Source organism: Pteropus medius, unplaced genomic scaffold (genome assembly GCF_902729225.1).
Source record: "Pteropus medius unplaced genomic scaffold, Ma_sr-lr_union100, whole genome shotgun sequence".
Taxonomy (NCBI): domain Eukaryota; kingdom Metazoa; phylum Chordata; class Mammalia; order Chiroptera; family Pteropodidae; genus Pteropus; species Pteropus medius.
This window is the reverse complement of record NW_024350924.1, coordinates 11,947,251-11,975,045: the sequence shown is the minus strand read 5'-3', so window position 1 is coordinate 11,975,045 and position 27,795 is coordinate 11,947,251. Positions and strand designations below refer to the sequence as shown.

General features: G+C 53.2%; 3 protein-coding genes across 3 annotated transcripts; 2 read left to right on the top strand and 1 right to left on the bottom strand.

Moving 5' to 3' along the window:
• Positions 1-943: 943 nt before the first annotated feature.
• On the top strand, positions 944-12,435 carry TDRKH (tudor and KH domain containing). Its single transcript, XM_039841630.1, has 13 exons — positions 944-1,029; positions 5,907-6,051; positions 6,752-6,858; positions 7,465-7,654; positions 8,289-8,428; positions 8,539-8,860; positions 9,735-9,895; positions 10,084-10,256; positions 10,496-10,560; positions 10,850-11,001; positions 11,216-11,317; positions 11,581-11,677; positions 11,855-12,435. The coding sequence occupies exons 2-13, from the start codon at positions 5,928-5,930 to the stop codon at positions 11,905-11,907; spliced, it is 1,686 nt and encodes a 561-aa protein (XP_039697564.1). The 5' UTR covers positions 944-1,029; positions 5,907-5,927; the 3' UTR covers positions 11,908-12,435.
• Positions 12,436-14,169: 1,734 nt separating this feature from the next.
• Positions 14,170-18,970, bottom strand: OAZ3 (ornithine decarboxylase antizyme 3). The gene is given in 6 exon segments (XM_039841632.1): positions 14,170-14,426; positions 15,138-15,223; positions 15,702-15,877; positions 16,641-16,715; positions 16,717-16,777; positions 17,070-18,970. Coding segments are annotated over 6 exon segments (561 nt in total). The 5' UTR covers positions 17,090-18,970; the 3' UTR covers positions 14,170-14,283.
• Positions 18,971-19,592: 622 nt separating this feature from the next.
• MRPL9 (mitochondrial ribosomal protein L9) lies at positions 19,593-23,332 on the top strand. The gene is made up of 7 exons (XM_039841631.1): positions 19,593-19,770; positions 19,906-20,062; positions 20,472-20,596; positions 20,804-20,854; positions 21,821-21,922; positions 22,386-22,469; positions 22,594-23,332. The coding sequence occupies exons 1-7, from the start codon at positions 19,621-19,623 to the stop codon at positions 22,726-22,728; spliced, it is 804 nt and encodes a 267-aa protein (XP_039697565.1). The 5' UTR covers positions 19,593-19,620; the 3' UTR covers positions 22,729-23,332.
• Positions 23,333-27,795: the final 4,463 nt, after the last annotated feature.

Sequence of the window (27,795 nt, the reverse complement as noted above, 5' to 3'; positions counted from 1 at the left end):
CCCCGCCGCGCAGAGGCGGCAGCAGGGCCCAACCGTCCCTAACGGTCCAGGACCCGGACCGCGACTGGAATGCAATCTTCCAAAGCAAACCGCCGCCTGCGGAAGCCCACCCCCCCTTCTCGCCCCCGACAGAAACGGCCCCAGCGTGTGCCTTGGCGCCTGTCGCAGGACCGGTTTCCCTCAATCCCCAGGGAAGGGCGGGCCCGAGGCTCCCTTACCACGGGGTGCTTGCAACTCGCGTCCCTCTCCATCTGTCCTGCTGCGTAGCGGTCCTCGTCGACAGAGGAATATAGCGGACCCTCGCTCTCTGCAACGCGGCTCCTTCCCCTTGACCGTCTGTGCATCTCTAAGCCTACTTTATGTTTTCAAAAAAGAAAAAAAAAAAGTGTTTCCTTGTCTTCTGAGTCCCTGGTGTGGGGAACGATCGAGGCAAAATTGCGCAGAGGAAACAAGCGGCGGAGCGCGGCCCGTCACGAGGCTCCTCTCCCAGTGGTGACCGGGTTGCGGGGCGGCACTGGCATTGCACAAAAGCACTAACGTCGTGCGAACCGTGCTACGGGGGCAGGAGCCACTCGAGCCCCTCGCACCTTGGTCCCAGCCTCGGAACGCAGGGTTCTCCCCGAGGCTCAGGAGGTGGCCGCCTCCTCGATAATTGGCCCGGAGGCGACCGCACGGCGCCTCTAATTGGCTGTTTAATTCTCAGCAGCTGCACTCTTAATTAGCAACGGCTGCTTTCCCGGGATCCTATTGGCTGACACGGTGGGCCGGCCCCGAATTCCATCCGGGTAACTGGGCATCGGCGCGCAGCCCCGTCGCTCAGGGGCAGCCCGCGGCGGGATTGGTTGTGGCGGGGAAGGCGATTGGTCGGGCTGCGAGCCCGCCGTTGATTGGTGCGGGCGGGCTGCGGGGGCGGGGAAGCGGAGGCTGAAGGCCCGCCGGCGAGGCCGCGAGTCGGCGGCGCGTGGGCGGAGGCGGTGGCGTCGGGGCTGAGGTGCGAGGCGGAGCGCGCGACGGCCGACTCGGGGAGCGGTAAGGGCGGGGACGGGGAGCTGAGGTCGGGGGAGTGGGCAGGCTGGCCGGGGGCGTCCCTGGCACCCTGGAGGCGGAAATGGGCTGAGGAAGGGCGGTGTCCGAGGCGGGGCCCCGGCGGTGGGGGGGTCCGAGCCCCAGGAGGCGAGTCGCCGCACCCAAAGGTGTTTTCTAGGCCCAGAGTTAAGCCCCAGCGGAACCGGGGCAGGAGAGTTCGCCCTGAGCCAGTTCGGACTCTTCCACCGACCGTTCCTTTTTGAGAACCGCCATCAGTTTCTCAGTTTCCCTTTGATTTTCCCCAGCTTTTTCTTTTAACGATCTCGGTTTAAAAATAAATGTAGCCAGGATGATGACATTGAGCTGCTTCAGTTCAAGGCGCGTGTCACCACCGTGTTTTAGGTTCTGGTCATTCGGAGACCCTTGCTGCCCTGCCGCTCACCACGTGGTTCGACTCCTAACCGTCTTTGAAATGATAATGTAGAAGTAAGTCTTAGTTGTGCACATCAGATAGTTGTTAGCAGCTCTTTAATACAAAAGTCAGGAAACTTCGAAGTTAGCTTTTCTCGAAAGCCCTCATCTAGTCACATTTCTCACCTCGAAACGATCCACATCTCTGTGCCCAGCTTCCCCTAGGAACCGTGGTCTTAAGTTCTACTCTCTTCACATTCAATTGGAATTAATAAGATCAAACACAAGCATTCAGTACTATACAGCTGCCCCAATTTCCATCATATTATTTCCCACTTTTATATGTTTTTCTGGAGAGAAACTTAAAAGTGTGAAAAGCTGTGTAAATTGTAAACAAAACTAGATCAGTCGAGTACCTGTTCATTTGTTGAGACAGCAGCTGATAACTCAATTAGCACAAACGTCATTTGTAATATTTGAAGAGGACTTGGTAAAATTTAGCTTTTGGTTCAAGTAGAGGTCACCCAGTCAATTTATCCTTGTCACTGACGTTCATCTTTCTACCACACACCACCCCCCTCCACCACCGAATCATCAGTATTCTCTGTCTCAGATGCCACCATCTACCAGGTGCCCAGGCTCGAGTGAGAAACCTGATCGCCAGCTCCTTGGCTCACTCTCTAACATTCCCATAAATTAATTGCTAGGTCTTACGTATTCTACCTATTAAAACTGATCCAGCCACGTCTCTCCATCTTTATCGTTTACACCTGGTCTAGCCTCTAAATTGGTCTTCCTACCTTCAGTTCAGTCTCACTACAGACACAGCTGTTAATCAAAAATTACAAGCAATGCGTGTGTTATGAAGGTATGCTTGGAGCGTACGGAAGCTCACTGCCACGAAATCTGACCTAGTCAGGACTGGGGATTTGGCTGCAGAGTCAGGACTATCAGATATCCTTTTGCCTTGATTCTGATAGATTCTGAACTGGAAAAAAAAAAATGCTATTAGTCCTTTTAGGCTCTGTAAAGAGGTGCCGAGTGACGGGTCTTCAAACCACCTTGCACAGTGCATTGTGTGGAAATGACCAATTAGTCGTGTGTCCTTAGGGAAACCCTATATCTCCCCCGGTCTCAGACTCAACATTATTAGTGCATTCAGGTCAGCTCTGTAGTCCCTTCCAGTTTATACAATTTTATGACTTCTATGCCCCATAAGCATGAATTATGGCCAGAAAGATGGTGTTAAAGGCAGACAGCGTTAGAGGTCGGATCAAGCTACTGCTCTTGTTCACAGAGCTAGATTTTCAGTTTCTCAAAACCTTTAACATCTACAGATTGCCACCTGTCAAGAAGCTATCCCTGCCTGATAGCTTCCTAAGGCAGCTACTAAGTGGGCTGGACTGTTATATCCTCAGGGCCAAGCACACATTGGATACTAAATATTTGTTGGTTTGAATGCAGAAGAAAAGTGATTTGTATATTAATGGGATGGTTTTAAGAAATAAGCCTTTTAAGTTCTGGTTCCTCCCAGCTGTTGCATGAACCAAGAATTTACACTGTCTTTGTATTGCCACGTTGTTAGTTGTTTTGGTGTTTATCTTTCCTACTAGACTATCTCAGGGCAGGAGTTATTCTTCTTCCTTGTGTCCCCAGCGTGCTCAGCCCATAACAGACAGCACTATTTCGCTGTGGCACATTAATAGTGAAGACAAGCTTTGTACTTTAGAGCCCATATGAGAAAATATATGAAATAACCAGTAGATAAGTGAAATCTTTTTTAGACACTCAGAATAAAACATCTTAATATAGGGGCAGTACGAGCTAAAGAAACTCACCCTCAGCCAGCAAGGGGAAATCCCAGAGGCCTCAGAAGTGGTAGTAGCAGAGCTGAGATTTGAAGAAGGAATAGGGTTTTGCCAGGGATACCAGATGGGCTAAGGAGTAAAACTAGGAAGGCAAGTGACACACAAGTCAGCAAGTAAATGGAAGAGAGCAGCATATCCCGTTTCTCTAGTAGACATGGGCTCGGAATGTAATGGTAGGCAGAGATCAGATTACACAGAACCGTGCCTGCCATTCATGAGTTTACATGCGGGCCACCGAGTTGCTGAAGAAGAGAAAGTTTATTCAAATGATTATTGACCAAATATTTATCAAGTGGCTGCTGTTTGCTAAGCACTAAGGAATGAAACAAAAAACTCCTGCTCTTCTGCAGTTTAGGTTCTCATGCGGAAACAATCAAAATAAATACCTTGCAGGTCATTATGATGACTTTGGCTTTTAATCATAGTGAGACGGGAAGCCACTGGAAGGCTTTGAGCGAATGAGTAATGTCATTTGACTTTGTCCAGCTGTTGCGTTGAGGATAAACTGGACAATGGCAAGTGCAAGGACATAGTTAAGCAATCGCAAAAAAAAAAAAATCGCAGTAATCTAGACAAGAGGTAATCAAAAGTGGTTTTGAACAGGTGGTGGTCATAACGGTGGGGAGGCGAAAAGTAGTCAGATTGCGCATAATTCGAAGGTAGAATGAATAGGATTTGCTGATAGGCTGGATGCGTTGTTCAAGGGAGAAGATGAGCACGATTTTTAGCCTGAGGAAGTAAAAGAATGGAGCTGCCATTCACTGAGATGGCAGAGACCACACACAGGAAGGGAGCGAGACCAGGAGTTCAGTGTTAAGTTTGAGATGCCTATGAAACATCAGGTGGAGATGTCTTAGGCGGTCAGATTTACAGACCTGGAGTTCAGGAAAGCAGTCCTGACTGGACCCGGGAGTGCTCAGCATGTAGGTAGGATCTAGCAGAGAGCATGAGACTTAATGAGGTTAAAGAAAACCGTGAAGAGGGCAGAGTCAGTCCTGGAGCGCTCCAGAGCTTAGAGAAAGGAGCAACCAGCAAAGGAGACCAAGGGAGCAGCCAGAGAGGGAGCGGGAAAGCCAGGAAGATGCTCGCTGTGGGGCCACGGTGTTCCGGGGGAGAGGCCGTCTCCAGCTGTGCCAGACACAGGCGAGGCTGGGTAAAGTGAGGGCAGAACTGGTCATTGGATTTAGCAATGGGAAGTCACGGGTGGCCTTACAAGGAGCAGTGAGAGTGGATTCAAGAAGAGAACTTGAGCACAGAAGTATTAACACTCGCGTTTTCTCGTAAAAGGAAGGAAGGAAAGAAAGATATTTGGAAGAAGTGAAATCGAGAAAGGGTTTCTTCAGGAAAGGAGAAATAACAGCATGTTTGCTGATGGAAAGATCCAGTGGAGAGGAAACCATTAAGGATCCTGGGCAAGGAGGGAGAGCAGCAGCACGTTTGTGAGAGGCCGCGGGGCTGGGGGCAGAGACAGTTCATCATGGTTCGTAGGAGAGACCATACAATAGGTAGGCGCAGGTGGAGGTAGGTGGGAAAATATGGAAATTTCTTTTCTCTGAATGTTCTACTTTCTCGGTGCAATAGGAAGCAAGGATATGAGAGAGGATGGAGGAGGAGGCCCTAGAGGTTTGAGAAGAGATGATATAAAATAATTGCGAGGGTGAGAAAGTGTATGGAACAAGGAAATACATTAAGGGACATGCTCGGCATTAAGATTTGCTTGGCAGCAAAATGAAGATACAGTGACACAGGATCTGACTGTGTCACTTCTTACTGGCCGCTGTGAGAAGGTCAGGAAGACCACAGCAGTGGCGTGATATTTGAGGAGTCTCGAATCCTTGAGCTGCAGTGTCGTGGCGTCATTAGCAGGTGGGTAATAATGAAGCTGCAGGTGTGGATGAAATTAGCCAAGAAGAGCAGAGTGACAGGAGCAGTGCCTAGAGCAACAGGAGGATGAGCCCAGGACCCAGAAGGCCCTTCCAGGGAAGTAGGAGAAACCAAGGAAAAGAGGGAACCAGGGCTAAGCTTAGATGAGGCTCGTAGGCGCCATCTGGGTGGTTTTCTGCTGGCTGGAGTTTTGGCGAAGGAGCAGGGCAGAACCTGCTTGCACTGTTGAGTAAATGGAAATCAGGAGTACAGACAGTCAGCAAAGACTGTACCTCCAAGAAAGGTACGCAGAAGTAGCAAAGCCTAACACGAGGCCTGGAAAACCATTCCTTGCAGCGACAACAGCTTCTGGAAAGGCCTGGAAGCAGAGAAGAGCATGAAGAAGGAATTTTAAATAGTTTGATATGAAATCTAAATACATATTTTTTAAATAGTAATAATTTTGTGTTCATTCGTCTTTTAAAATTGCTCAGTGTGTAGTTCCACTTGGACAAGGGTCTGAAGGATGCCTCTGTTTAGCTGCATGCATCCCTTCGCTAACTTTAAAAAGTATCAAGACCTTTTACGTGAAGTGGATGTGGAGACCACTCAGGCTCCTGAAACGGGACAGCGGGCATAGTGTTCTCTTCAGGAGCATCGCTGCGTTCCCACGTCCCTCCGCCAGCCATAAAGGTGTTGGGGGAAAGCGCCTCCTTTTCTCTCATTTGCTTGTTTCAGGATGTAAGAGTACAGCAGAAAATGTCCACTGAACGGACTTCTTGGACAACTCTGTCCACTGTTCAGAAAATAGCGCTGGGCCTGGGGATCCCAGCCAGCGCCGCAGTTGCCTACATCCTGTACCGCAGGTACCGGGAGAGCAGAGGTACGTGGACCCCACGCCTGCGCACACGGCAGCGCTCACCACCCGCGGCCTCGGCCAAGTGGACCGACAGCTGCCCTTGCCAGGCCCAGTGTCCGTGGTTGGGATGTAATTGGCTTTCTCTGAGGGGGGTCTTTGAAATGCTTTGGTTTCTTCTTTTCTCTGTTCTTCATGTGAAGCTCTTATCATTTATATGAAGCTATCATTTCTATGAAATGAAAAATTCATAATTCTGTTGATCTGTTCCCTTCAACATCAGTGCTGCAATGGTTCTTTTTTTTTTTTAATATCTATACTCATCTTTTTTATACGTAAGCTCCTTCTATTTAGTCGTTAGGAGAAGGCTGACTGGGGTGCAGTTTCCCCAGCGGCCGGGCGGGAGAAGTGATGCGTGTACAGACGGGGGTTCCGGGCCCGCTCTTCGGGCGCCGTCGGCCTCCGTTCTTCTCCAGAAGTAGTTTGCCTGAACCCGGCAGAGCCAAATGCCCTCTCCACTTGAGCATCTGAAACAGTGTCCCAGAGAGCGTGCCCATCTTCCAGTCCTTCGGGGCGTTCCAGTACCCGCTCGGTGACTTCTCCCTGTCCTTGTGGCTGAGACCCTCGGTCTGTCTCTTGGCTCGGTGTGTCCGACAGCCCCGTCAGGGGAGGGCTGGCAGTGGCGTTGGGTGCTGTCAGCCTGACCGGACGAGCGTGATCTGTGCAGAGGAGCGGCTGACGTTCGTTGGGGAGGACGATGTCGAGATGGAGATGCGAGTGCCCCAGGAGGCCGTGAAGCTCATCATCGGCCGGCAGGGAGCCAATATCAAACAGGTGAGCGCGCGGGGGCTTCCTGCTGTCCCGGGGATTGACTGCTCCCCCTTCCCTGCCCCCGCCCCACAAAAGCCACCCACGCCACATATACTTTAAACATAAAAAATGGAGGAACTTTTTTTAGCTAGTATGCTGACTCCCTTCTAGAGATGAGTACTTCTGCTCCCTAGAGAATGGATGACTCAGCTTGGAATGGGGATCTCTGCGTGGATGAGTGTCAGCTTGGTATAGCTCGAATCATTCTGTTCTACTGTGGAATTAATGAACTCTCGTTAATCGATAGTAAATATGGACTACCTGCCTGATTGTCCGTACCATCTTCCATTGTTCAGGTAGAATGTCAAGGAAACAAAATATCTAAGTCTCTAATCCAAATAAGGTTAGGAAAGCGGGTTCCGGACACAGGGAGGAGCTGTTTGAGTTAACGGCCGTTCGGGGCTGCCGTTGTCACTGACCCCCTTCCGTAGGAGGACTGCATGGAGCGGCCCGATTTGGCTGCTAGCCGTGCAGTGCCGTCTACCTCCAGGGTCGGGTTCCAGGTGTCCTCCGGTGGCCCGAATGGGAGCCCTTCCAGAAGCACACTGCCATGTACCCTTTTCTCTGCAGCTGCGGAAACAGACAGGTGCTCGCATTGATGTGGACACAGAGGATGTAGGCGATGAGCGGGTGCTGCTTATCAGTGGTTTTCCTGTTCAGGTGTGCAAGGCCAAAGCAGCAATCCATCAGATCCTGACAGAGAATACCCCAGTGTCTGAGCAGCTCTCAGTCCCCCAGAGATCTGTGGGCAGAATCATAGGTACCGCCGGACGGCTTCCTCTGCCGTCTCCGTTTCTTCTTTGCCTTCCTGTCACACCTTTCCGAGGGTTCCCGGCCGACTTCCCCTTCACCCTGCCGTGAAAAAAAAGACATTGAGACTAGAGGTTTCCTTTTTCACAGAACTATCGGTAAAGCAAAGCCCATTCCCTCAGAAGTCGTATGAGCCGAACTTTACAGATAGGTTCCGGAGGGTTCAGGTTCGGGTAAACGTGCTTCCCTCGTAACGTGTAGAGGGAGGCCGAGGCCGCTCGTGCCGCCCCAGCGCTTTGACGGGAGTGCTGCAGGGAGCCCCCGGCATGCTTCCTTCACAGAAGCGCCCTGTCCTTGGCCCGACGTTTCACACGTCACGTAGGGTCTCTTCTAATGAAGCGGGAGGCAGGCACGCTGAGTGGTCAGAAACAGAAATGGCGCGAAGCCAGCCTGGCCAGTGCCGGGTGGACGTGAGGCGGGCAGAGTGGAGAATCCAGCAGCCCCCTCCGCGCGGCGGGGGTCCCCGTAGGGCCTCTCCCTTCGCTGTTTGCTCTCCGCTCCTCGTAGATGCGCACACAGTGGTTTCTCTGGTGGCGGAGGCCAGCCAGGACCCAGGACGCGGTCTGATGTGTCGTTGAACGTAGGGCGAGGCGGCGAGACGATTCGTTCCATCTGCAAGGCCTCTGGAGCCAAAATTACCTGTGACAAAGAGTCGGAGGGGACGCTACTACTATCAAGACTTATAAAAATCTCAGGCACACAGAAGGAAGTGGCAGCAGCCAAGGCAAGTAGCTGACGGACTTGAATCACATCGAAGAACGAGGAGAGCCGTTCATTCCATCCCAGGTCAGGCCAGCTGGCCACAGCTCTCGCCCCTCCCCTTGTTCCCCACAGCACTTGATACTAGAGAAAGTTTCCGAGGATGAAGAACTTCGCAAGAGGATTGCTCATTCTGCAGAAACCAGAGTCCCACGCAAGCAGCCGATCAGTGTGAGACGAGAGGCCATGGCCGAGCCGGGCGCAGCCGGAGAGCCAGCTTTATGGCAAAGCGCCGGTGCCAGGACACAGCAGGCTTCGCCGCCGGGGGCTCCTCCCCACAGAGGGGGTGGCGACGTAGCCATCGTGGGGCCAGAAGAAGGTTCCTGGGAGACACCTAACAGTGACAGCGTTCAGAAGTCTGGAGCCCAGACCAGTCCAGAGACGTCCATGTTTGAAAGTATGAAACGGGGGGGGGTGGAACCCACTAGCTACATGAAGATAGAAATCCTGGCTTAGGTAACCCAAAATAGGAACAGTAAAAAATAACTTCTGTTTTCTTAACTACACTTACAAGTCGCATCACAGATAGGCCTTTTTTGGTAATATTTTACTTAGGTTGGTACTAAAGATAATATTTTTCTGAATACAAACCACCTAGTGACGGAGAACATTATAGAAATATGACGATTGGCAGGAAACTAGTCCGGGAGTAATATATCAAATAATTGAATTTACATGGTATTCTTTCACCAAATATAGTTATTAAACAAGTAAAATACTCGGCCCAATTCTTTTTCCTTTTATTTTTTTGCCTGTCTCGTTTTTGAAAACCAGCTGCTGAAGAAGAATGAAAAGGCTGTGAGCTTTCTGTCCCACCCACAGCTGTGGGATGGGCAGAGGAAACGGGGCCCCGAGAGGCTCACAGACTTGTCCAGGGTCACGTAATGAGTCAGTGGGAGCATGGGATAGGGAGCGAGCCCACATCGGTCCGAGCGCCTTCCACTGGTCCGCGCATAGCTGGCGTGTGCACGGCTTACCGTCACTGTAATCGATGACTGATTTGGGTACCTGGCCGATGACTAAGAACGTAAACTCTTATTACTCAGTTCCGTAGGAAGGCATGGAACGTAGCTCAGTGCCTTTCAGGGTGTTCCTGTGTGATTCATCCGGTTGTCCTTCCAGCTCCCTTTAAAATGGTAATGGCCACTTTTTATTTGGCGCCTCTCACCCCCAGATGCAGTCTCCCCGTGCCAACCAGAGATGGTTCTGGTGTGGTCACCACATCAGACGGTGGTGATTCTGCAGCTTAACTGGCTTCTCTCTGTGTTCAGTCCCCAGTCCTGACTTCAGTTTCCATGCCGACGAGTTCCTGGAGGTCTACGTCTCTGCCTCGGAACATCCCAACCACTTCTGGATCCAGATCATCGGCTCCCGCAGCCTGCAGTTGGATAAGCTTGTCAGTGAGATGACCCAGCACTATGAGAACAGTCTGGTGAGTCGCCTGAGGGGCAGGGCTGGGTCTGATGCAGAGGGGCCTGTCCTGTTCATCGTGGTCTATTCGCTTCCTTTTCCTGTGGAGCAGCTACTTGTCCTTTTTCCTTCCGATATTGCCCGTTAACCTGTTTTCAGCCTACGCCTCCCTAACTCGCTCCTCTCCTGGCTCCGCCTCCCCACGTGTAGCCCGAAGACCTGACCGTGCACGTAGGGGACATTGTAGCAGCACCTTTACCTACGAATGGCTCCTGGTATCGAGCCCGGGTCCTCGGCACCTTAGAAAATGGGAACCTGGACCTCTACTTTGTTGACTTCGGAGATAATGGAGATTGCCCACTGAGGGACCTCAGGGCACTCAGGTCAGTGTGGAGGCCAGGGTGGGGTCAGGCTGGAGTCCCAGCTGTCGCTCTGCCCCGGCCGGAGGACAGTGAGCTGCTGCCCCCCTCACTGTGGGCCTCGCAAGAGGGCATGGTCACATGGAGCATGATCACGTGGAGCAGACCGTGTCTTCCCCCGCTGGGTGAGCCGCCGCTGTCCAGGAGCAAGGGACAGAGGAAGGCCCTTCTGGCGATTCTGACTTTCATTGCTTTCTCTTCAGGAGTGACTTCCTCAGCCTTCCGTTTCAAGCAGTAGAGTGCAGCCTGGCGCGGATCGGCCCCGCAGGTAAATTGGTCACGACACCTACTGACCTTGCCTCCAAGTAGAGTGACTGACACAGCCTGTGGGAGGAGCTCTCACATTCTAAGGCTTTTCGAGTTGTAGGGGCTCAGGTGTCTCGTCTTCACCAGCACTGGAAAGCAACAGCCAGAAACTTGCCTGGCGGTCACGGAGGTGTCTTCCAGCACAGGAAGCTGCGGTTCCCATTGCCCTCCAGGGGGCACTCGCAGCCCGGGCAGCACGGACCGCTCCCCTCTTCGGAGTCCCCCACCACCCCCCAACAATCTTTTGCCAGGCGAACAGTGGGAAGAGGAAGCTTTGGACGAGTTTGACAGACTCACTCACTGTGCCGACTGGAAGCCCCTGGTAGCCAAGATCTCTAGCTACGTCCAGACTGGGATCTCAACTTGGCCCAAGATCTACCTGTATGATACTAGCAGCGGGGAGGTAAGCCAGGGGCTCGCACGCCGCTCGCTGGCTCTTCGGTGTGTTTATAGCTCATTTACTTTTTTTTCCCAGAAACCCTGACCGGCATGACTCCCGCGTGGTCAGAGCTGCTCACTGACCACGTCTGTAAAGCGTCGATCCTAGCTCTTCTGCCGTCCCCTCAGATTTGCCCTTCCTCACAGAGAGATCATGCCCTTTTCATTGTTCTTCTCAGAAACTTGATATCGGGTTGGAATTAGTTCGTAAAGGGTACGCAGTTGAGCTTCCCGAAGACATGGAAGAAAACCGAGCTGTCTCAGATACGCTGCACGACGCGGTGAGTGAGCCATCACAGCCACTGAGGGTGCTGCCTCAGGCCAAATCTCGTGCCTCGAGAGACTCGAGGGCTCTTGAGCATGCCATTTTGCAGAGGGCTTTACCCAGGACGCCGAGTTGCTCTATGGGGTTATCAAAGGCAGTATCGTGTCCCTCTGGGCAGCCAGACTCAACTGCCTGAACCACATCCTCTGAGCAGAAAGACTGGCCACCCCTTTTGCTCCGGCCAGCACATTCTTCCTTCTCCTGTTTGCATCCTCTCAGGCCACAGAAACAGACATCTCTGTCAGCAGCGTGCTCACTGAGACCAGGAAGAGCCCTGAAGAGAGAGCGAACACCCTGTCCTGCCTCAGCTTATCAGGTACCAACAGCATCTCCTCCCGGAGCGTCCTCCGCAGCCACCATTTCTCAGTCGGCCCCCCCAGCTAGGGAGCTCGTTGAGGCTCTTGGCCGGGGGTCACAGAGCACCCCGAGCCTCCATGGAAGTGCCTGCTAGATTAGGGTGGGGTCTGACTTTGTCCTCATTTCCGCTGTGCAGAAGCTGCCTCCATGTCTGGCGACGATAACCTCGAAGATGACTTCTTAATCTGAAGTCGGCTTCCGCTGCCTTGGCCATCCGCTTTGCTGTGCGAGTGCAGCTCTCATCTGTCTGTAGCAGCAGGAACAGTAGTGAGGATGGCAGCAGGGGCCCTGCTGCACCCTCGCGTCCCCACAGCCTAAGTACCACCTCTGCAGCTGCTTTCCTGTAGCTTACCTTGCTCTCAGATCGAGCCCTTCCAAGCCTTTCGTGTCTTTGGCAGAATTTGCACAGGATTTGGTGCCTGGAGAGAGGAGCCTGTGCCAAAGAGATCTATGCAGTCCTTCCTTCATTACACGCACGGTCCGGCCTGCTGTGGGCCGAGTGCGTTTTCTCCTTCCGTCGGACTACCAGAAAGTGCGGGGTGGCGGGAGACACGCGTGCCCCTGCTCCACCCCCTCCCACCCCGTCCCAGGGTTTGACTACTGCTTGTTATGTCCGGGCTGCTCAGCATCTGGCTTGTTCCCCTCTGCCAGTCCGATGCCCCCGCCGCTGGGCTGTGCCCTTTGCGAGGCTGGGAAACAGCCGGGGCTCGGTCTTCGGAAGTGACGGTCTGCGCGCTTCCGACGCAGCCCGTCAGGCGGCTCTGGCTAAGGAAGGGTTTGAGTGATGCACTGCAGTTGAGTCAGGAGGCAAAGGCAGGACAGCGTATTTCTGTTAAAACGCCCCAGGAGGTGGGGAGCACTGCCTCCCAGCCTCAGCTGCCCACGTGGAGACGGGTTTTGCGAAGCGCTGCAGCTGTTCCCTTGTATGCTTGGGTAAAATCCCAGTTGACAGAGGCGGCTCAGGAAGCACTCTAAACTGCTGGTGTAGTATCTGTAGTACGTGTGCACACACACACACCGAGAGAGAGAGCACATGTAGTTGTTTAAAGCGTGTGGGAGATTCTTTGCTGAATAAAGTTCTCAAAAACTTAAAACTAAATGCTGATTGAGTCGCAAGGTAGAAGCAGGCCTTTGGCAGTTTTCACCAGACTTAGGTTCAGAAGATTCCCAGACAGCTCCCAGAGAGGGGCCACCCCTGAAGCGAGTGTCTCTCCTGCGTATAGATCACATTCTTTTCCTAAAGTTACTTCAGAACTAACCATTCACTAAGAACCAGAACCAACTCGGTCTGGACTGTGTACAACCCCACATAAACTATTTGGAAGAAAAGGCCTGGATTAGGGTTCTAGAAATCCGGGTCCTAGGATGAGGCCTCCGCTCTAAACAGGTTGTAAGACTTTAGGGAGCCCGACCCCCTGCCAGCCTGTCTGCACTCCCGCCCGCACTACGAGGACCCAGTGAGAACCGTGACGGGACGTGAAAGTAAATATTCTAAATGTATAGTAGCGTGGGTGGGGGAAGACCAGTAAATGAACATTGGTTTTGCTTAAGGATCAGCAAGGTAAACTGGAAAACTTGAAGTTAGCACGTGAGGATGCCTTATGTCGGATTTGTTTTCCGAGCTAGGAATTAGTGAGGTCTACCCATATACTACATGGCAAATCCATTTTCCCACAGCTGCGACTTTCAAAGTTTACAGAAAAGCCTCAGTACCAGTGAGCAGAGGCTCCCGTGAAGGAGCAGCCCTGAGGAGCAGCCCCCGGGGTCGGAGGGCTCCGTGGGGGCTGCCCCGAGCTTGCTCACTGACGCAGGCTCGGCCCCCAGCAGGGTCCTGAGGCCACTTAGTGCCTGGTTTCCTCGCCCCTCATCCCCTCACCCTCAGGCGGAGAGGGCCCCGACATAAGTTCATAAGACTTCCTGTTAGAACACAAGTGGCACCTCGTTCCTGGCCACCGTTTGCTACTGTGCGTCAAAGTCTGTCCCTTTACCGTGGCCTCTCAGCCTCGTCAGCTTACGTCGCATTCCGATGGGTTCCTTGTCCTTCCAGTACGAGCCTGTGCTGTCCTGCCTGGAACACCCTCTTCCACGCCTCCTGTTTTTTCGTCAGAGTCCCCTTGAGGCAAAGCCGGGGGACCCATATGCCTTCTCTGTCCTCCACGTCCACAGAGAAGGAATTAGCACTTGTGTCCAGTTAGTTTAAATATGTGGATGACCGGTACGCTTGGCTCTTGCTTCCAGCGGGTGCTCAGTAAATGGTTAGAATAAAGGGGGCCTGGCTTTGGGGTGGAGGGAAGGCAAAGGAGCCTAAAATCTTTGGGTCTTTTCCGCCTTTGGTCAGGTCCCTGACCTTTCTAGTCATTAAGTGTTTCTCGTACAGCAACTTCTGCTCTGCAAGGCTCATGTTCCCCAGCAGCCAACCCCACTTTCACCCCAAGAAACAGTGAACACGAGGACTGCACTACCCTTTATTCCTAGGGTGGAAGGAGGTGTCCTGAATCACATCCTCGGCCCCCGGGTCCTGTTTATCAAGGCCCCCAGCCCCTCACACAGTAGGAATAAGCATATTCAGGGAGGCTTGCTGTGCAGGTGGCCCAGGTCCCTTTCAAGAGGATACACCATAAAGATGGCATTGTCCCAGGGAGGGAGAGCAGGGTGGTCTGGTCTGACCAGCTCGAAGCCCATGTAGCTGAAGGCCCGCAGCAGGGCACCTGTGGAGGAGAGGGCGAATTAGAGCTGGGAAGCCACGAGCACTCTAGGGGTCTGGCGTGTTCCACTAGGGAGTGGCCGCGGGGGAGCCGTATGGCGCATGACTCTAAAGGATGTGCTTTAGAGTCCCACGGGCCCAAGACTAACCCTGGCGTGAACATTCACTTAGCTATGTGACAGTCTACGAGTTGACCCTTCTGAACTTCAGTGTCTTCATTCGTAAATTGGGGACTACAGAACCTTCCTCAACAGAATTTGGGATTAAACGAGATGTTGATGAAATGCCTAACAATGATAGTTCTGTCTACTCTTGACCGTTCTTTGTCTCATGTCCAACAGAGTATGAGCTCGAGGGAGCAGGTAGTTTCTGTAAGCGGCTCTCAGCACCTGGTCGAATATACTCCTGGTCCTTACTCCTGACCCTTTCATACCACAGGTGCTTAATCCACTCGGTACCCTTCCTGTCCTACCAGCCACATCCCTCGAATGGATGCTATGCAGTTTCACCGGTGCCGCTTCAGTCTGCTCTCTCAAATCTACCTGCAGGGACTTGAACGGAATGCTAGATACCTTAATTTCCTTTGTGGGGGCAGGGAAGCCCTAAAATGCTTGCGGGTGCCCTTTTTAAAGAGTAGGGGGAAAGAGTGTCTCCTAAAAAGGCAAAGTCACTGGTAACCGCTTCAGCACCAAGGGCCAAGGACAGCAGATCCCACCTCTGTCGTTCCGGCTGTTTTGAAAGTTTACAAACACAGAGTCCACATCGGTCTTCTCTTCCACGTATTCCAATGTCGCAGTCAAACTAGGAGCCAGGGAGAAGAATCACAGTTAACGGAACGTTTAGTGGACGCAGAATCCAGAAAGGTGCCCACTTGGAGCAGAAGCAATCTCATGGGTCAGGTTTTGCTGATCCCAGCCAAGAAGTGCAAGTTACTAAATTAATTTTGATAGACCTGCCTCTGAAGCCAAGGGCTCATTCACTGTGAGAGTGGACACCCATGCCCCGGGCAGGGCCTGGGAGAAGGCCATGCCCTGTCAGCAGCCGGAGAGCACATCCTAGTCAGCTGTTCATGGATCCTGTTTCTGCCCGAATCCAGCAACCTCCCACGGGCTGCATCCTTGAACCCCGGCCCCAGGCTAGCTCGCGAGCCTGTCTGCGTGCAGTTCAGCTGGTTCGGCTGTCTCCAGCTCCTGAGTCCGCCCTCACCTGACTATGATGGGGTGAGGGTGACAGCCCCTCCCTCTGCCCTCCCCTCTCCCAGCCAGCCAGGTTCAGTCACCTTTCTCGGTTTCCTCGATCCAAGGCCCGATATGGGATGTCCAGGAAGAGTCGGTGGTCACAGAGAAGGCCGTGCCAGTGGGCAGAGGTCTTAGGGGTGAGGCGGAAATGGAAGTCTAGCTGCACTGGGGCCTGGTGGAGCCGGGGGTCAGTAGCCAGTACCGTCAGGTTGCCAGCCTGGAAAGGGAGCGAAAGTGAGTGGTGGTGGTCTGCTCGTGTGCGCGTCTAGTCCTCACGTCAGACCTCAGGCCGACTGAGGTGTCTGGAAGCGAGGAGGGGGCGGTGGAAAGCCTGTGAGAACCGGAACCAGGGTTCCAACAGCGTCCCTTAGCTCTAGGACCTACTCCATCGCTATCGTGGAGCTCTCGATGGGAAACGTCAGGTCTGGAGCCAGTGTCGAATGCTGCCGCCCGCCTCACCTCGGCACACTGCCCTTCGGAGACAGACAGACACGTCAGCGCCGCTTCTCAGGGCTGTGCCACCTGCTTGCACTCTTCACCGGCAGATAAGACAATTCATTCCACTTTTTCCCATCATATGGGTTTCCTTTGAATTGCATTTCTCATCTAAAATGCAGAGGTCACACGCAGGCGCGTTGGTGCAATACGATGCGGGGGCAAGTGCAGGAGTTCCAGGTTCGAGTCCCAGTTAGCATCTGAGCAGCCTTATGTCCCACGAGCCCTAAGACGGGCTGCTCGACCTCTGTTCCCACTTTTCCCATCCTGCTTTTCACCACCAGCTCTACAACCTCGACATAGATCTCTGGGTCGGAATCCTTGTCTATGAAGCAAGCAGCGTTTGCACCTGAGCTCCGAGGTCTCTTCTAGCACTCTCTATGACTTATTTTCCAACTAGCTAATGTCCCTTCTCTGCAAGGTATCGTTACAGTGAGCACAGGGTTGTCCGGTACCAACTCAGCACCAGTTCACAGTCCACTTACCGAATACAGTTCTTTAAGCTGGTCGTGGTCACTCTGCTCGGTGTTTCTGCCCACCTGGAGGCCTGCTAGGGACTCAGGAGCACTGAAGGCAGCAACGGGGCCGGAGTGTCAAGTCCTCTTGTTCCTTGTAAGTGATGCTGCTTGGGTAAAAAAGGCCCGAATTAGATTATCTCTGAGTCTGAGGGGAGAGAGAGGGTCCTAACTGCCAGGAACTCAGGCTCAGGCTCTGGCACCAGCTTCTGCATCTTCTGTGGACCAGCCTGTTCCCATTTTCCCAGGCCAGCCGGTTGGAAAAACTCTAAACTTCCACGCCAGCCTTCCATCTATTTTGCTATTGTCATCTTCTTGCCACTTGGGAAGTCCTCTCAAACTCTTTATTTTTCCTTACAATTTACATGAACAACTACAAGTAGAGATGAAAATAAGTACCTTTTACAACACGGCAGCATCTTCTCCCGGAGGGTGATCCGGTATTTGTAGCAGTAGAGGTAATAGGCGTATGGTGACCAGATCGGGTACTGGTAGTTCCGTGTTTTTCCCCTCTTGATGTAAGAAAGGGAGTAGATAGAGGGGCGAGACCTGTTACAAGGCAGCTTTTCAGTTCAGTGCCTCCCTGCGGCAAAGTGAGATTCAGAGATGAGCGGCAGAGGTTTAGGCAACCTGGTGCCATTATGATGCAGTGGGCACTATGACATGGACGAGGAGTCAACCCTTATGTCACTTCAAGAGTCTGGTCTGCTCCCGTACCCCACCCTACCCCCTTAGCCAAGTACACATTTCACGGCTGTACCAGTTAGTTGTTAAAATACTTCAGCTTCTCTACTGGTTGGTAAACAGCTCTGCCTGAGCACTTGTGCCCACCCGGCCTGCCCCCGCAACACACGTTGCGCCTCCTCACTCCCCTAAAATTCAGCAACGAAAGGGCTGGTGTCTGCCCCCCCCAAGAGGCCTCCAAGACCCTTATCCAAGGTCTGACCCGATTGGCTGGTTCCCAGTTCCTATCAGTTCAGTATTTTTATCATCATCCCTACCCTGAATAAGTTAATAACTCAGGAGTGCTACACACTGTTGAGCCTTCTCATTGCAAACAATGCCTCCAGGGGCACAGATAGCTAAAGGAAATTAGTTGATCTGCTGGGAGGGCCTGTAGCAAAAAAGCTCACACCCTGTCTCAAAGAAGCTGGATATTTCTGTTCCATCCACCCAGATGTCATGCAGGAATGCAGACTCAGTGGCACCAAACTATGATTTTTCGACAGAAACTGGACAGATTTTTGTGGTAAACTTCTCCAATTTTTTTAAACATTGGCCACTAACTCAAAAAAAAAATAGATTGAAAAAAGAAAAGCAACATTGTGGTTAAAATTCATCCACTCAGCAAATACTTGTTAAGGGCCTCCTATGAGCGAGGCACTATTCTAGGTGCCTGGAATATGTCGCTAAGCACAGATCCCTGCCCCGTGGAACGTAACTTCTAACAATGAGAAAACCAACCTGAACAGTAAACGTAAGGAAATTGTTTAGTATGTGAGGAGACAATTGCAATGGAGTAGAGGAGGAGTGTGACGGGGTGGGGCGGGTCGCAGTAATAAGGGGATCCAAGGAGGCCTCGTTAGAAAGGTGACACTTAATCGAAGACTTGAAAGCGGTGAGGGCGTTAGCCAAGCTGACAGCTGAGGCTCAGAGCATTCCACGTCTCAGCAGCAGCCAGTGAAAAAGCCGTAGGAGGACGTGTGCCCAGTGTTTTCGAGGAACAGCCAGAGCCCAGTGCGGGTGGCGCGGTGTGAGCTGTGGGGAGGCGAGAGAGGACGGACCAGATCATACAGGGCCTTGGAGACCATCCTGCGGCCTTTTTCTTTTACTCTGAGGAAACAGGGAAGGCATTTCAAAGTTTTGTGACATGTCTTAATGTTTTTAAAAATAAACTGTAGGGCATTAAGATTTGTTAGCCTATTGCGGCGATCTGGAAGGGCAGTCTTATTCCAGGGTGAAGCGCTGGAGGTGGGGGGAAGTGGCTGGATCTGGAAATAGTTTAAAGGCAGAACCCACAGGACTTCCTGGACTGTGAGAGAAGTCCGGTCCACGAACGAAGAATGGAGTTGCCATGAACTGAGCTGGGGAAGGCTGCAGGGGGGGGCAGTGGGTTAGTTTGGAGCGTGTTAGCTTTGAGTAGTCCATCAGACATTTGAGGGGAAGGTGACAAGTTGGATATTCAAATCTGGGGCTTAGAAATCTAGGATAGAGATAGAAATTTGGACGTCATTGGTAAATTAATAGTACTTTAAGCCAACAGACTGAATGAGATCATTAGGAGTGTGCAGAGTGAGAAGATCCAACAATCATGACCCGGGAGCACGCGAGGAAAAAGTGGGGGGACGGGGGGCAGGTGGACAGCAAAGGAAACTGAAGGAAACTGGTGCCCTGGAGGCCGCGTAAAGAAAGTGTAATTAGGAGGAGGATCGGCTGGTCGAAGGCTGCGTGGGGGGTGAATAACGCGCGCAGAGCATCTTTCCGTAATCTCTGCCACACAGAGCCCGTGTGCCCAGGCCCTCGGGAGGGACCGTCTGGGGTCCTGCGGTTTCCTTTCTCTGCGGCTAATCTCCCTTGCGACCTCGGACACGTCTTTCAGTGTCAGCTCAGGTACCGCAGTCGTAAAGATCACAGGTTGGACGACTCCGGGCCGGCGGTTTTCCAGAGGATCCCGTCCTTGCCCCGCCCTCGGGCCGGGGTGACAGCAGCGCCCTCTCCCCTCTACCAGCCACCAAAGGCCGTCGGCCGCGGGAGTGACCCCGACCCCGTGCTCAAGGCAAAGCGAAGCCGAGAGGGAGAGCGCGCCCTGCGCGTGTCGGTCGGCGCCGCGCCTGCCCCGGGCCGGGCCGGGCCTGAGCCGCCGCCTCGGGCGCGCCGCGGGCAGCCGGCGGGGGCCTTTGCTGCGCATGCGCCGGCCGCGCCCCCGCCAGGCCCCTCCGCGCGCGGGAACATGGCGGCCCCCGTCGCGGCCCCGGGCCGGGCTCTGCTGCGGGCGGGCGCTGAGCGGCTGCTGCCCGGGGGCGTCCGGGCCCTGCTCTGGCCGCGACTCGAAGGGGGCACCCCCGGCCCGGGCCGCGACTTCTGCCTCTCTCACAGCCGGGTGAGACTCCGGGGCGCCGTTTACGCCCGCTCCCGAGTCCGGGGGCGCGTGGGGACGCGGGGGGCCCGGGGTGGCGGGCTCTCCCGGGCGGTCGGCGGCGGGGGGACTCGCTGACGCTCGCGCCCCGGCCCCCAGGGCACCGTCGTCGTGGAGCGCTGGTGGAAGGTGCCGCTGGCCGGGGAGGGCCGCAAGCCGCGCCTGCACCGGCGACACCGCGTCTACAGGCTGGTGGAGGACACGAAACACCGGCCCAAAGAAAACCTGGAGCTGATCCTCACGCAGTCGGTGGACGGTAGGGCCCTTCCTCTCTCTCCGGCAGGTTCCGTTCGGCATCAGCTTTTTACCGCCCCTGCCCCTCCGCTGTCTGCGGCCCTTTCCGAGTTCGTGGGAAGCAGCGGCTCGGTATTGGAAAAGAGGCCGTAAAAAGCACGGTGAATGTGACACTGGCCCCCTGCATGGGCAATGAGAACAGGAATGCGGGAGAGGGCGGCAGTGCCTGCTTTGTTCAAGGAATATCACGTTTCTAACCCAAGCCCTTAAAGAAACGAATTAGAAGTCTCCTAGATGTTTCTAGTGAATGTTAATATCTCTTCTGGAAGAACAAGAGCTGTGAGCGGAAAAGAAGGGCTTCTTTCTTTAATCGTGTCTTTCTTTAGGGACTCCTAGACACTTCTGATCCAGTGTCTCTTTCCCCTTGGCAGAACTTGGAGTCCGGGGAGACTTGGTCTCCGTGAAGAAATCTGTGGGTCGCAATCGACTCCTCCCTCAAGGACTGGCTGTATACCCATCCCCAGAAAACAAGAAGTTGTTTGAAGAGGAGAAATTGGTGAGCTCAGAGGAAAGCAGAGGGACTTGGAGGAATAAAACCTTAAATCATCTTCTAGCGAATTCCTTCCCTTTGATGTTTAATGTGAAAGCGAAGTAGAGAGTAGAACAGGAATCCAAAAGCCCAGCCTACGTCCAGCGTCGAAAGCGTTTGTTATTTACTGTGGGCTCTTTTTTTTTCCCTTCTATCTTTAACTTTCTTTTCTAGCTGAGACGAGAAGGAAAATTAGAGAAGATCCAGACCCGGGCAGGCGAGGCGGTGAGTACAAACAAGTCTTTATATACCGGTCACCTGCGGGCATCACCAGCCTCTTCCTGAGAGACCCATTTCCTTGAAGTCTCCTGGTTGCAGGCGCAGGATGGGGGAAGGAATGCGTGGCTGCCAGACCTGGTGTCGAGACCTGGGAGTTCCTGATCTGTAAAGTGCCCTGGTTTACTGAGTGAGGCCCCAACCAGGGCTCAAAAAGACCCACGGAAAAGTTAGAGATGAGGGGTATTTACAGACGAGTCGGAGAAAACAGACACAGGAGAAAGTGATCAGTAAACTCAGGCAGTAAATTATAAGTGACATGGACCAAAAGGGATTAGGGTGATTGGGAAGGGCCATTTTTCAGATGAGACTGAACTAGGCCTGATGGGATTAGTAAGATTTGGATAGGCCAGGAGGGAGGGAAAAGTATTCTTAAGAGAGAAAAGGTGTAGAGAGTTAGAGCATATTTTTACTTAGAAAGTAGATCAGTGTAGCTAAAGCAGGGACTTTTTTATAGTGTAGTAGTAGGAAACATGGCTAGAAAGGGGGTTGGGGCAGGATTTACAAAACATCTCGAATCCTTGGCTGATGGATTTATATCTCATTCTGTAACCAGGAAGGAATCCGTGGCGTGGGGTGGGTGGGATCGACTGCCAGAAGAATTAGGTTAAAACAGTCCATGAAAGTCAGGACACTGAGATACCAGTGGCCTCTAACTTTGATGAACTTAACGCTGACATGGCCTGTTTCTGTGATTAGGGACAGGCAGGTGTAGGTGACATTCTCCTGTGCAGTGTCTTTCCACAGTGTCAGCCTGGAAATAGTAAGAATGTTCTGTCTCTCCCATTCATCTTCTCCCCCGTCTTCACTGTGAAGCAGAAATTGTGCCCTGAGCTCTCAGACCTGTGCCTCTTGCTAACATGCTCCCTCTCTGATTCCATCTCTCACCTGTCCCCCGTCTGCAATTCCTCTCAGACAGTGAAATTTCTGAGAAGCTGTCACCTGGAGGTGGGGATGAGGAACAACGTCAAATGGGAGCTAAACCCTGAAATAGTAGCCCGCCACTTCCTTAAAAACGTGAGTGTTCCCAGACACGGTGCCCCTGAGGGCGGAAGCCCCCCCCACTCCAAGAAGGCCCGGCTGGACCATGGAGTTAGGGACGGTTCTTGGTTGGTTTGCAGGGCTGTGGGATGGGCGTGGCTAAGGGCGGTCACGTGGAATCTGAAGTGACAGGAAAAGATGGTGGTATCATTTATTTCCTCCCTAGCTAGGGAAAACCTGGGGAAGTGTGATTCACTGGAGAATTTCTCTTTTGTGAGCATCGTAATTTTGTCCTCAAGCCCTGTTTCTCTTTGTGATTTCATCCCCCTTTCTGAGAAATGAGGACTGGATTTCTCTGCCACCATCTGGAGGTCTGTGCCCTCGCATAGGATCAGCCCGGACAAACTCTCACTTTTATTCAGCTCTACAGGAAATTCTAGAATGTTCTTTATGAGGCAGCCATGTAAACAGAGCTCCTTTTGGCTGTGATTTTTTGCAGCTTGGTGTTGTGGTCGCCCCACATGCTTTAAAGTTACCCGAAGAGGCCATCACACGGTGGGGCGAGTACTGGTGTGAGGTGACGGTGAGTGTCCCACACACTGTCCCCTCTTTCTGACTGGGTGAGAACGGAGGTGAGAAGCCGGGATGGGGGGGTATTAGCTCTTATCTGCCCAGCTGACTGTGGATTCCTGTTGCTTTGTGTACAGGTCAATGGGCTGGACACTGTGAGGGTCCCTATGTCCGTGGTGAACTTTGAGAGGCCCAAGACCAAAAGATACAAGTACTGGTTAGCCCAGCAAGCTGCCCGGGGAACGGCCCCCACCAGCCCCCAGACGCTCTGAAGCCTCTCCCCCTCCAAAGCAGCGAAGCAGGATCCGAGACAGCGAAGCAAAGATGGGCCAGCTCTGACCAAGCGGGGAGTTCTGTGAGCACAGGGGACGTCGGGCTAACTGCGTGTGCAGTCGAATTCCCCATATTCGCTGTCTCCGTCTACGATGGTTACACATCCGGCCTTTCGGGGGCAGTCTCACGCAAGGAGTGCCAGGCTGTGGCTTCGATGAGCTGAATAGTAAGAGTGAAACAGTCTAGATCCTACGTCTTCCTTCTCCGTGGAATTCACCAGAACAAACGAAGAGCCTCCATTGTCTCTAGTCCTTGGCTCGTTCTCATCCAAACTGAACATTTGTACCTCAAGAAGAAATAAGAGGTTGTGTTCTTTTTAGATGTTTACTGGGCTTGAGTAGACTGGTAGCAGGACATCGAGAGCAATGTCCCCTCGAGCCTCTGGGGTTTACTGCTAAAAGGGAAGGAAGAAGACATTTGCGGCCCGTGTCCCATGGTTACTGTGGGCAAATTACAAAACAAGCTGTTATGTCTTTGGTCTTAAAATGTATTAGGTGTATTGCTAAAATTACTACGAATAAACAATGGATTCTGCTTTTCTAAGGTGATCTGAATTAAGGCCTAAGGGGAGTTGGGGAAAATGAAGCTGAGATGCAGGAAGCTTAGGAAGGGAACTTCTGTTTTGTTTCTTGAACTAGCTCCTGAGATTTTGTAAAAGATACCTCGGTTTCCAGACCAGAGCTGAGAGGGGCTGGCCGTTCAGTAGCTATGGAACAGGTGTCCTGATCAGCAATGAGGGAAGTAGATAGTATGGCGTAGGTTCAAGGTCCATTAGCAGGAAAAATACCCAACTGTCGACAGGTGGATTATGACGGAGTCACTCAGCTATGAGGTCACGCAGCTCAGGAGGGTAAGGGTGGCCACTGGCTCTTGCAGTTCTTACTGGGAGCGCAGAGGGCCCGGTGTCTCATCTGCTCACTTAGCCCTGCAGGCCAGTTAAGCGCCTTTGGTCACCCGTCCGCGTGAGGCCATGCCAGCCAAGAGGCTGGTCACCAGTAGTTGCACTGATCACTGTTCCCAGCCTCATGGTTGCCAGGATGGCAAAGCTCAAGTCTAGCCCTGCTATTGTTTAAAGTTTGCCAATCGATGGTCCCGTCCTTGTTGAAATAGAAAGCTCATCTAACACAGCGACTCCACACCACCACCGTCACCGTCACGAAGTGCTGACCTTGTTGGAACGGGCACAGTATTCCACACAGTTAATCTCAAAATGTTTAAATATCTGCCATGGGGTGAGCCTGGTAAGGTGGACCGAGTGGGAGCCTTGCGTGCGGGAAGCGTGTTGGGGAGCCCTGGACCAACGCCTGTGGCCGTGAATGCGGGGGGACTGGGTTGATGGCAGCCTCCACCTGGTCTGCACACGCAAGCTGGGAGAAGCCAGGATTGGGGGTGTTCGCTCTTACCTGCCCAGCTGCTCTCAGCATTCCTGTTGCTTTGTGGGTCTGTGAACCCAGTGGATCCACTGAGCCAGGTCTGCACTTGTTACCCAGCCCCCATACCCTGCCTGTAACGGGCGCCAGGATGATGTTTCCGATCCTTGGGTGTCCCTGCCAGATAGGACCCTGCATCTAACAGTTCTTGACATGGTTGGCTAGTCCTCTCTCTGATCTAGACTATGTAAACACATGGTCACAAGTCCCCGTGGGATGGGACTGGGGAATTTATTACCGCCTACCTTACACCTGTCACAGTGTCCCACGATCCCTTCTCCTACGGACCTGAGCCTCTTTCTCCAGCTGTTCCCAGCTGAAAAACTGGCTCAAGAAGACTTCCACCTCCATCCATGAGGTACTCACAGCTGCAGAAATTGCCCTCCCGCTATAATCAACAATAAAACCAGACACAATTATAAAATAATGTTTACAGACGCTGGAAAGCAGGTAGTGCAAGGCTTTGCTGAGAAAAAGGAAACGAGGTCAGCCCTCTGCCTCAGTTTACTGCCTGATGTGTTTTCCCGCGCTGTACGACGGGCAGTGCAGAGGGAGGACCCAAACAAAGCAGGCAGCCGCACTGAGTGGGAAAGGCCGGAGAGGAGGGCCCGGGGGCTCCGGAGACGCGGGCGGCGCCTCGGCTGGCGGCTGGACTCTGGCCTGCGCATGCGCGGGGCGGAACCCCACGGGGCCGGGCACGAGCCTCCCGGCGCCGCGGCCAAGCGACTCAGCGCTCGCGCGAGACGGCGTAGGTGGAGCTTCTAACACACAGGGCATCAGGCAGAGGCCTCGAAAGGACGTCGTGGACGTTAGAATAAAGGCTTCAATGGACCCGTCGCGCCAAGCCCGAAAGCACGGGTCAAACTGATGCAATCACCCCAGAACCAAGGCTGCCGCTTATTAAAGAAACAACAAAGTCCAGCAGAGAATGACACAGACTGCCCGGTGTTTGATCTCCAATCAAATATTACCATAGAAAAGGAACGAAAAGAGACAGGACAATGTTACCCAAGAGAAACAGTCCCAGAAATGATAGCGGTGGTAGAATTAGCAGACCTTCGAACAGCTATACATATGTTTCATACCAGTTAAGAATGTAAAGGCAAATGATATGAGAGAAATGGAACATAAGGAAGATTCGGATGGAACGTCTACGGATGAAAACTACAGCATGACATGAAATCTAATAGAACTGCTTTGCTGAAGAGGGAGCAGATGTGCCTTTACCGTTCCTGATACAACTACAAACCCTGGAAGTTACGTATGACACGTAGGGAGCCTTGGGAAGGGGGAAAGCAGAAAGCAGACGGGCCGGGGACCTCAGGACCCAAGGAACAACACGGGTGCGGCCCTGGGCTTCCTTGCGGCCTGTTATCCCAGCCTTGGGGCTGAAGAAACCAGCAACCTGGCAGTGCCAGCGGGGCGCAGGCCGAAAAAAGCCCAACACAAGCCTCCTCCTGCCGGGGAAGGGGGCAGCCAGCCCAGACAGGCCTTTTAGACAATAACCCCACTGTCACCGAACACCACGGACACCGGCCCTACCCCATCCATGCCGGTCTCAGCGAGGAACCTCGACTTCCACCCTCGCAAGGTTACAAGTCACCCCAACATCCCTGCCAGGTAGGGAACCATGACTTGCCACCAGCCGGTAATGAGCCCTGCTCCCGCTCTGCTCTGCGGCGCAGCAGGGGACCTGGAACAAACGAGGCCCCTCCCGCCTTCCCACGGGGCGGCATTGAGGAGGCCCAGTGGGCTGTCACCATCACCCCCCCCCACCCCCGGCAGCAAGAGGCCACGCCCACCACAGTCTCCCCACCCAGCTGTAGAGGAGCCCCTCCCCCCTCAGGGGTCGTGGAGGTGATGAGGTGAGGCAGGGGAGAACTTCTGCTCCCAGCAGCAACAAAGTCCGCCTCCTCGCCACCTGCCTCCTCCCCCACCCCCCCTCACCCTGCCACAGCCGTGGCAGAGAAAGTTAAAACAGGTTTTAAATTAAGATCCAGAGTCTCATAACATAATACAAAAATGTCCCAGTTCCAATTTTTAAACTCTCTCATCATACCAAGAACTGATCTCAAACTGAATGAAAAAAGACAATCCATAGACGTCAGTACTGCGAGGACAAAGATATTAAAATGATCTGACAAAGATTTTTAAAGCCACCGTGATAGAAACGCTTCACTGAGCAATTAGGAACGTGCTTGAGCAAACTTAAAAAAATAGAAAGCTTCAGCAAATAGAAAATCTCGAAGAAATAGAAGCTATAAAGAACCAAATGAAAATGTTAGAACCATAAAATACAATAACCAAAATGGAAAGGTCAGTTTCTCAACAGCAGGATGGAGAGGGCAGAGGAAGAATCGGCTGAAAGTCACCCCATCGGAGCAGAGGAAATGCACTGAGCCTCAGGAACCTGTGGGGCTGTAACAAGATTCCTGCCAGCGGCCAAACTGCTCCCGGGGAGACGCTCTTACAAACTAGCTCCCCCGGAGCTCAGGCATGCCACCACGGCACAGGACACAGCTCGGAGCAGCCCTCTCTCAGCTAGGAAAGCCAAGGCCCTCAGGGGCTGCTGAACAGAGCAGGAAACCAGACTTGCCCTTGGGCTTACTGACGGGGCGCCTGCAATTCCGATTCGCGTGTTAGCGTCCACGGGGCCACCTCCCTGTGTCCCCGCCCCCACCCCAGTGCCAGTCAGGTGCCCCTCTGTGCACCCACAGCGACTCGGATGTTTCTCTTATTATTTCACTGTGAAACCGTATTACAATTTCTGTGCATTCGTCTTCACTCCTTGAGACGGGAGTGCATCTTATTCCCCAAACTTTGCATCCTGAGTACGTAAATATACCCTAATATTTCTTGAATAAATGAGTAAGTAACTGAATAACCAAACGAATGAATAATCAGCCTTGCAAGGTTTCTTCCTTCCGTGGAGCTGACGATGCGGCCCTGCCAGCGCGCAGGCCCTGGGTTCGGTGACTTCCGAAGACACCGGCCAGTCACGGAACCTGTACCTCCGTGAGCGCGTCCCACTCCTAGCCCTGTCACTCATCCTCCACGCAGGCCTGGAGCAGGCGTCCTCCGTCCTCCAGGGACATCACGAGCTGCGAGGCGAGGCCCAGGAGAGGGCAGCAGAGGCCCGCCCCGCTAGGAGGCCGCCCTGGGGTGACAACACCGACCAGGCTGCTCTCCCAGGAGCTCACCTGCCCGGGCCACAGACAATGAGGAGAAGAGAGCAGACAAGACAGTGTCAGACAGCGGCAGGTGTGACGAAAACTAAACCGATAGGGTAGAGAAAGGTGGGGGTTAAACACACAAGTGTCCAGGGGAGGCCACTGCAGCGGGGACCCTAGGAAAGGACTCTGAGAAAGCGACACGCTGCCGAGGGCCCTGGTGGCCGGCTAAATACTCCACTGCCCAGCCTCCCGTAAAGAGGGGACCCTGTCCCCGATTCCGGCAGGTGACGTGTTCGTGGAAGCTGGCAGAGTCCCTTCCTGGTCCCCCTGCTCCTCCTCCGAGCGGAAGGGACTGCGAGGAAACCGCGGAGGCGGCCGCCACCTCCAGACTCGCCACGTGAGG

What these genes read in the sequence shown, in the direction of transcription:
- TDRKH (XM_039841630.1), top strand. Translation starts at nt 5,928, where the DNA reads ATGTCCACTGAACGGACTTCTTGGACAACTCTGTCCACTGTTCAGAAA. An exon ending in ATCTGTGGGCAGAATCATAG is followed by an intron (nt 7,655 to 8,288) that starts GTACCGCCGGAC and finishes CGTTGAACGTAG; the next exon opens with GGCGAGGCGGCGAGACGATT. An exon ending in AGGAAGTGGCAGCAGCCAAG is followed by an intron (nt 8,429 to 8,538) that starts GCAAGTAGCTGA and finishes TGTTCCCCACAG; the next exon opens with CACTTGATACTAGAGAAAGT.
- MRPL9 (XM_039841631.1), top strand. Translation starts at nt 19,621, where the DNA reads ATGGCGGCCCCCGTCGCGGCCCCGGGCCGGGCTCTGCTGCGGGCGGGC. An exon ending in CCTCACGCAGTCGGTGGACG is followed by an intron (nt 20,063 to 20,471) that starts GTAGGGCCCTTC and finishes TCCCCTTGGCAG; the next exon opens with AACTTGGAGTCCGGGGAGAC. An exon ending in AGTACTGGTGTGAGGTGACG is followed by an intron (nt 22,470 to 22,593) that starts GTGAGTGTCCCA and finishes CTTTGTGTACAG; the next exon opens with GTCAATGGGCTGGACACTGT.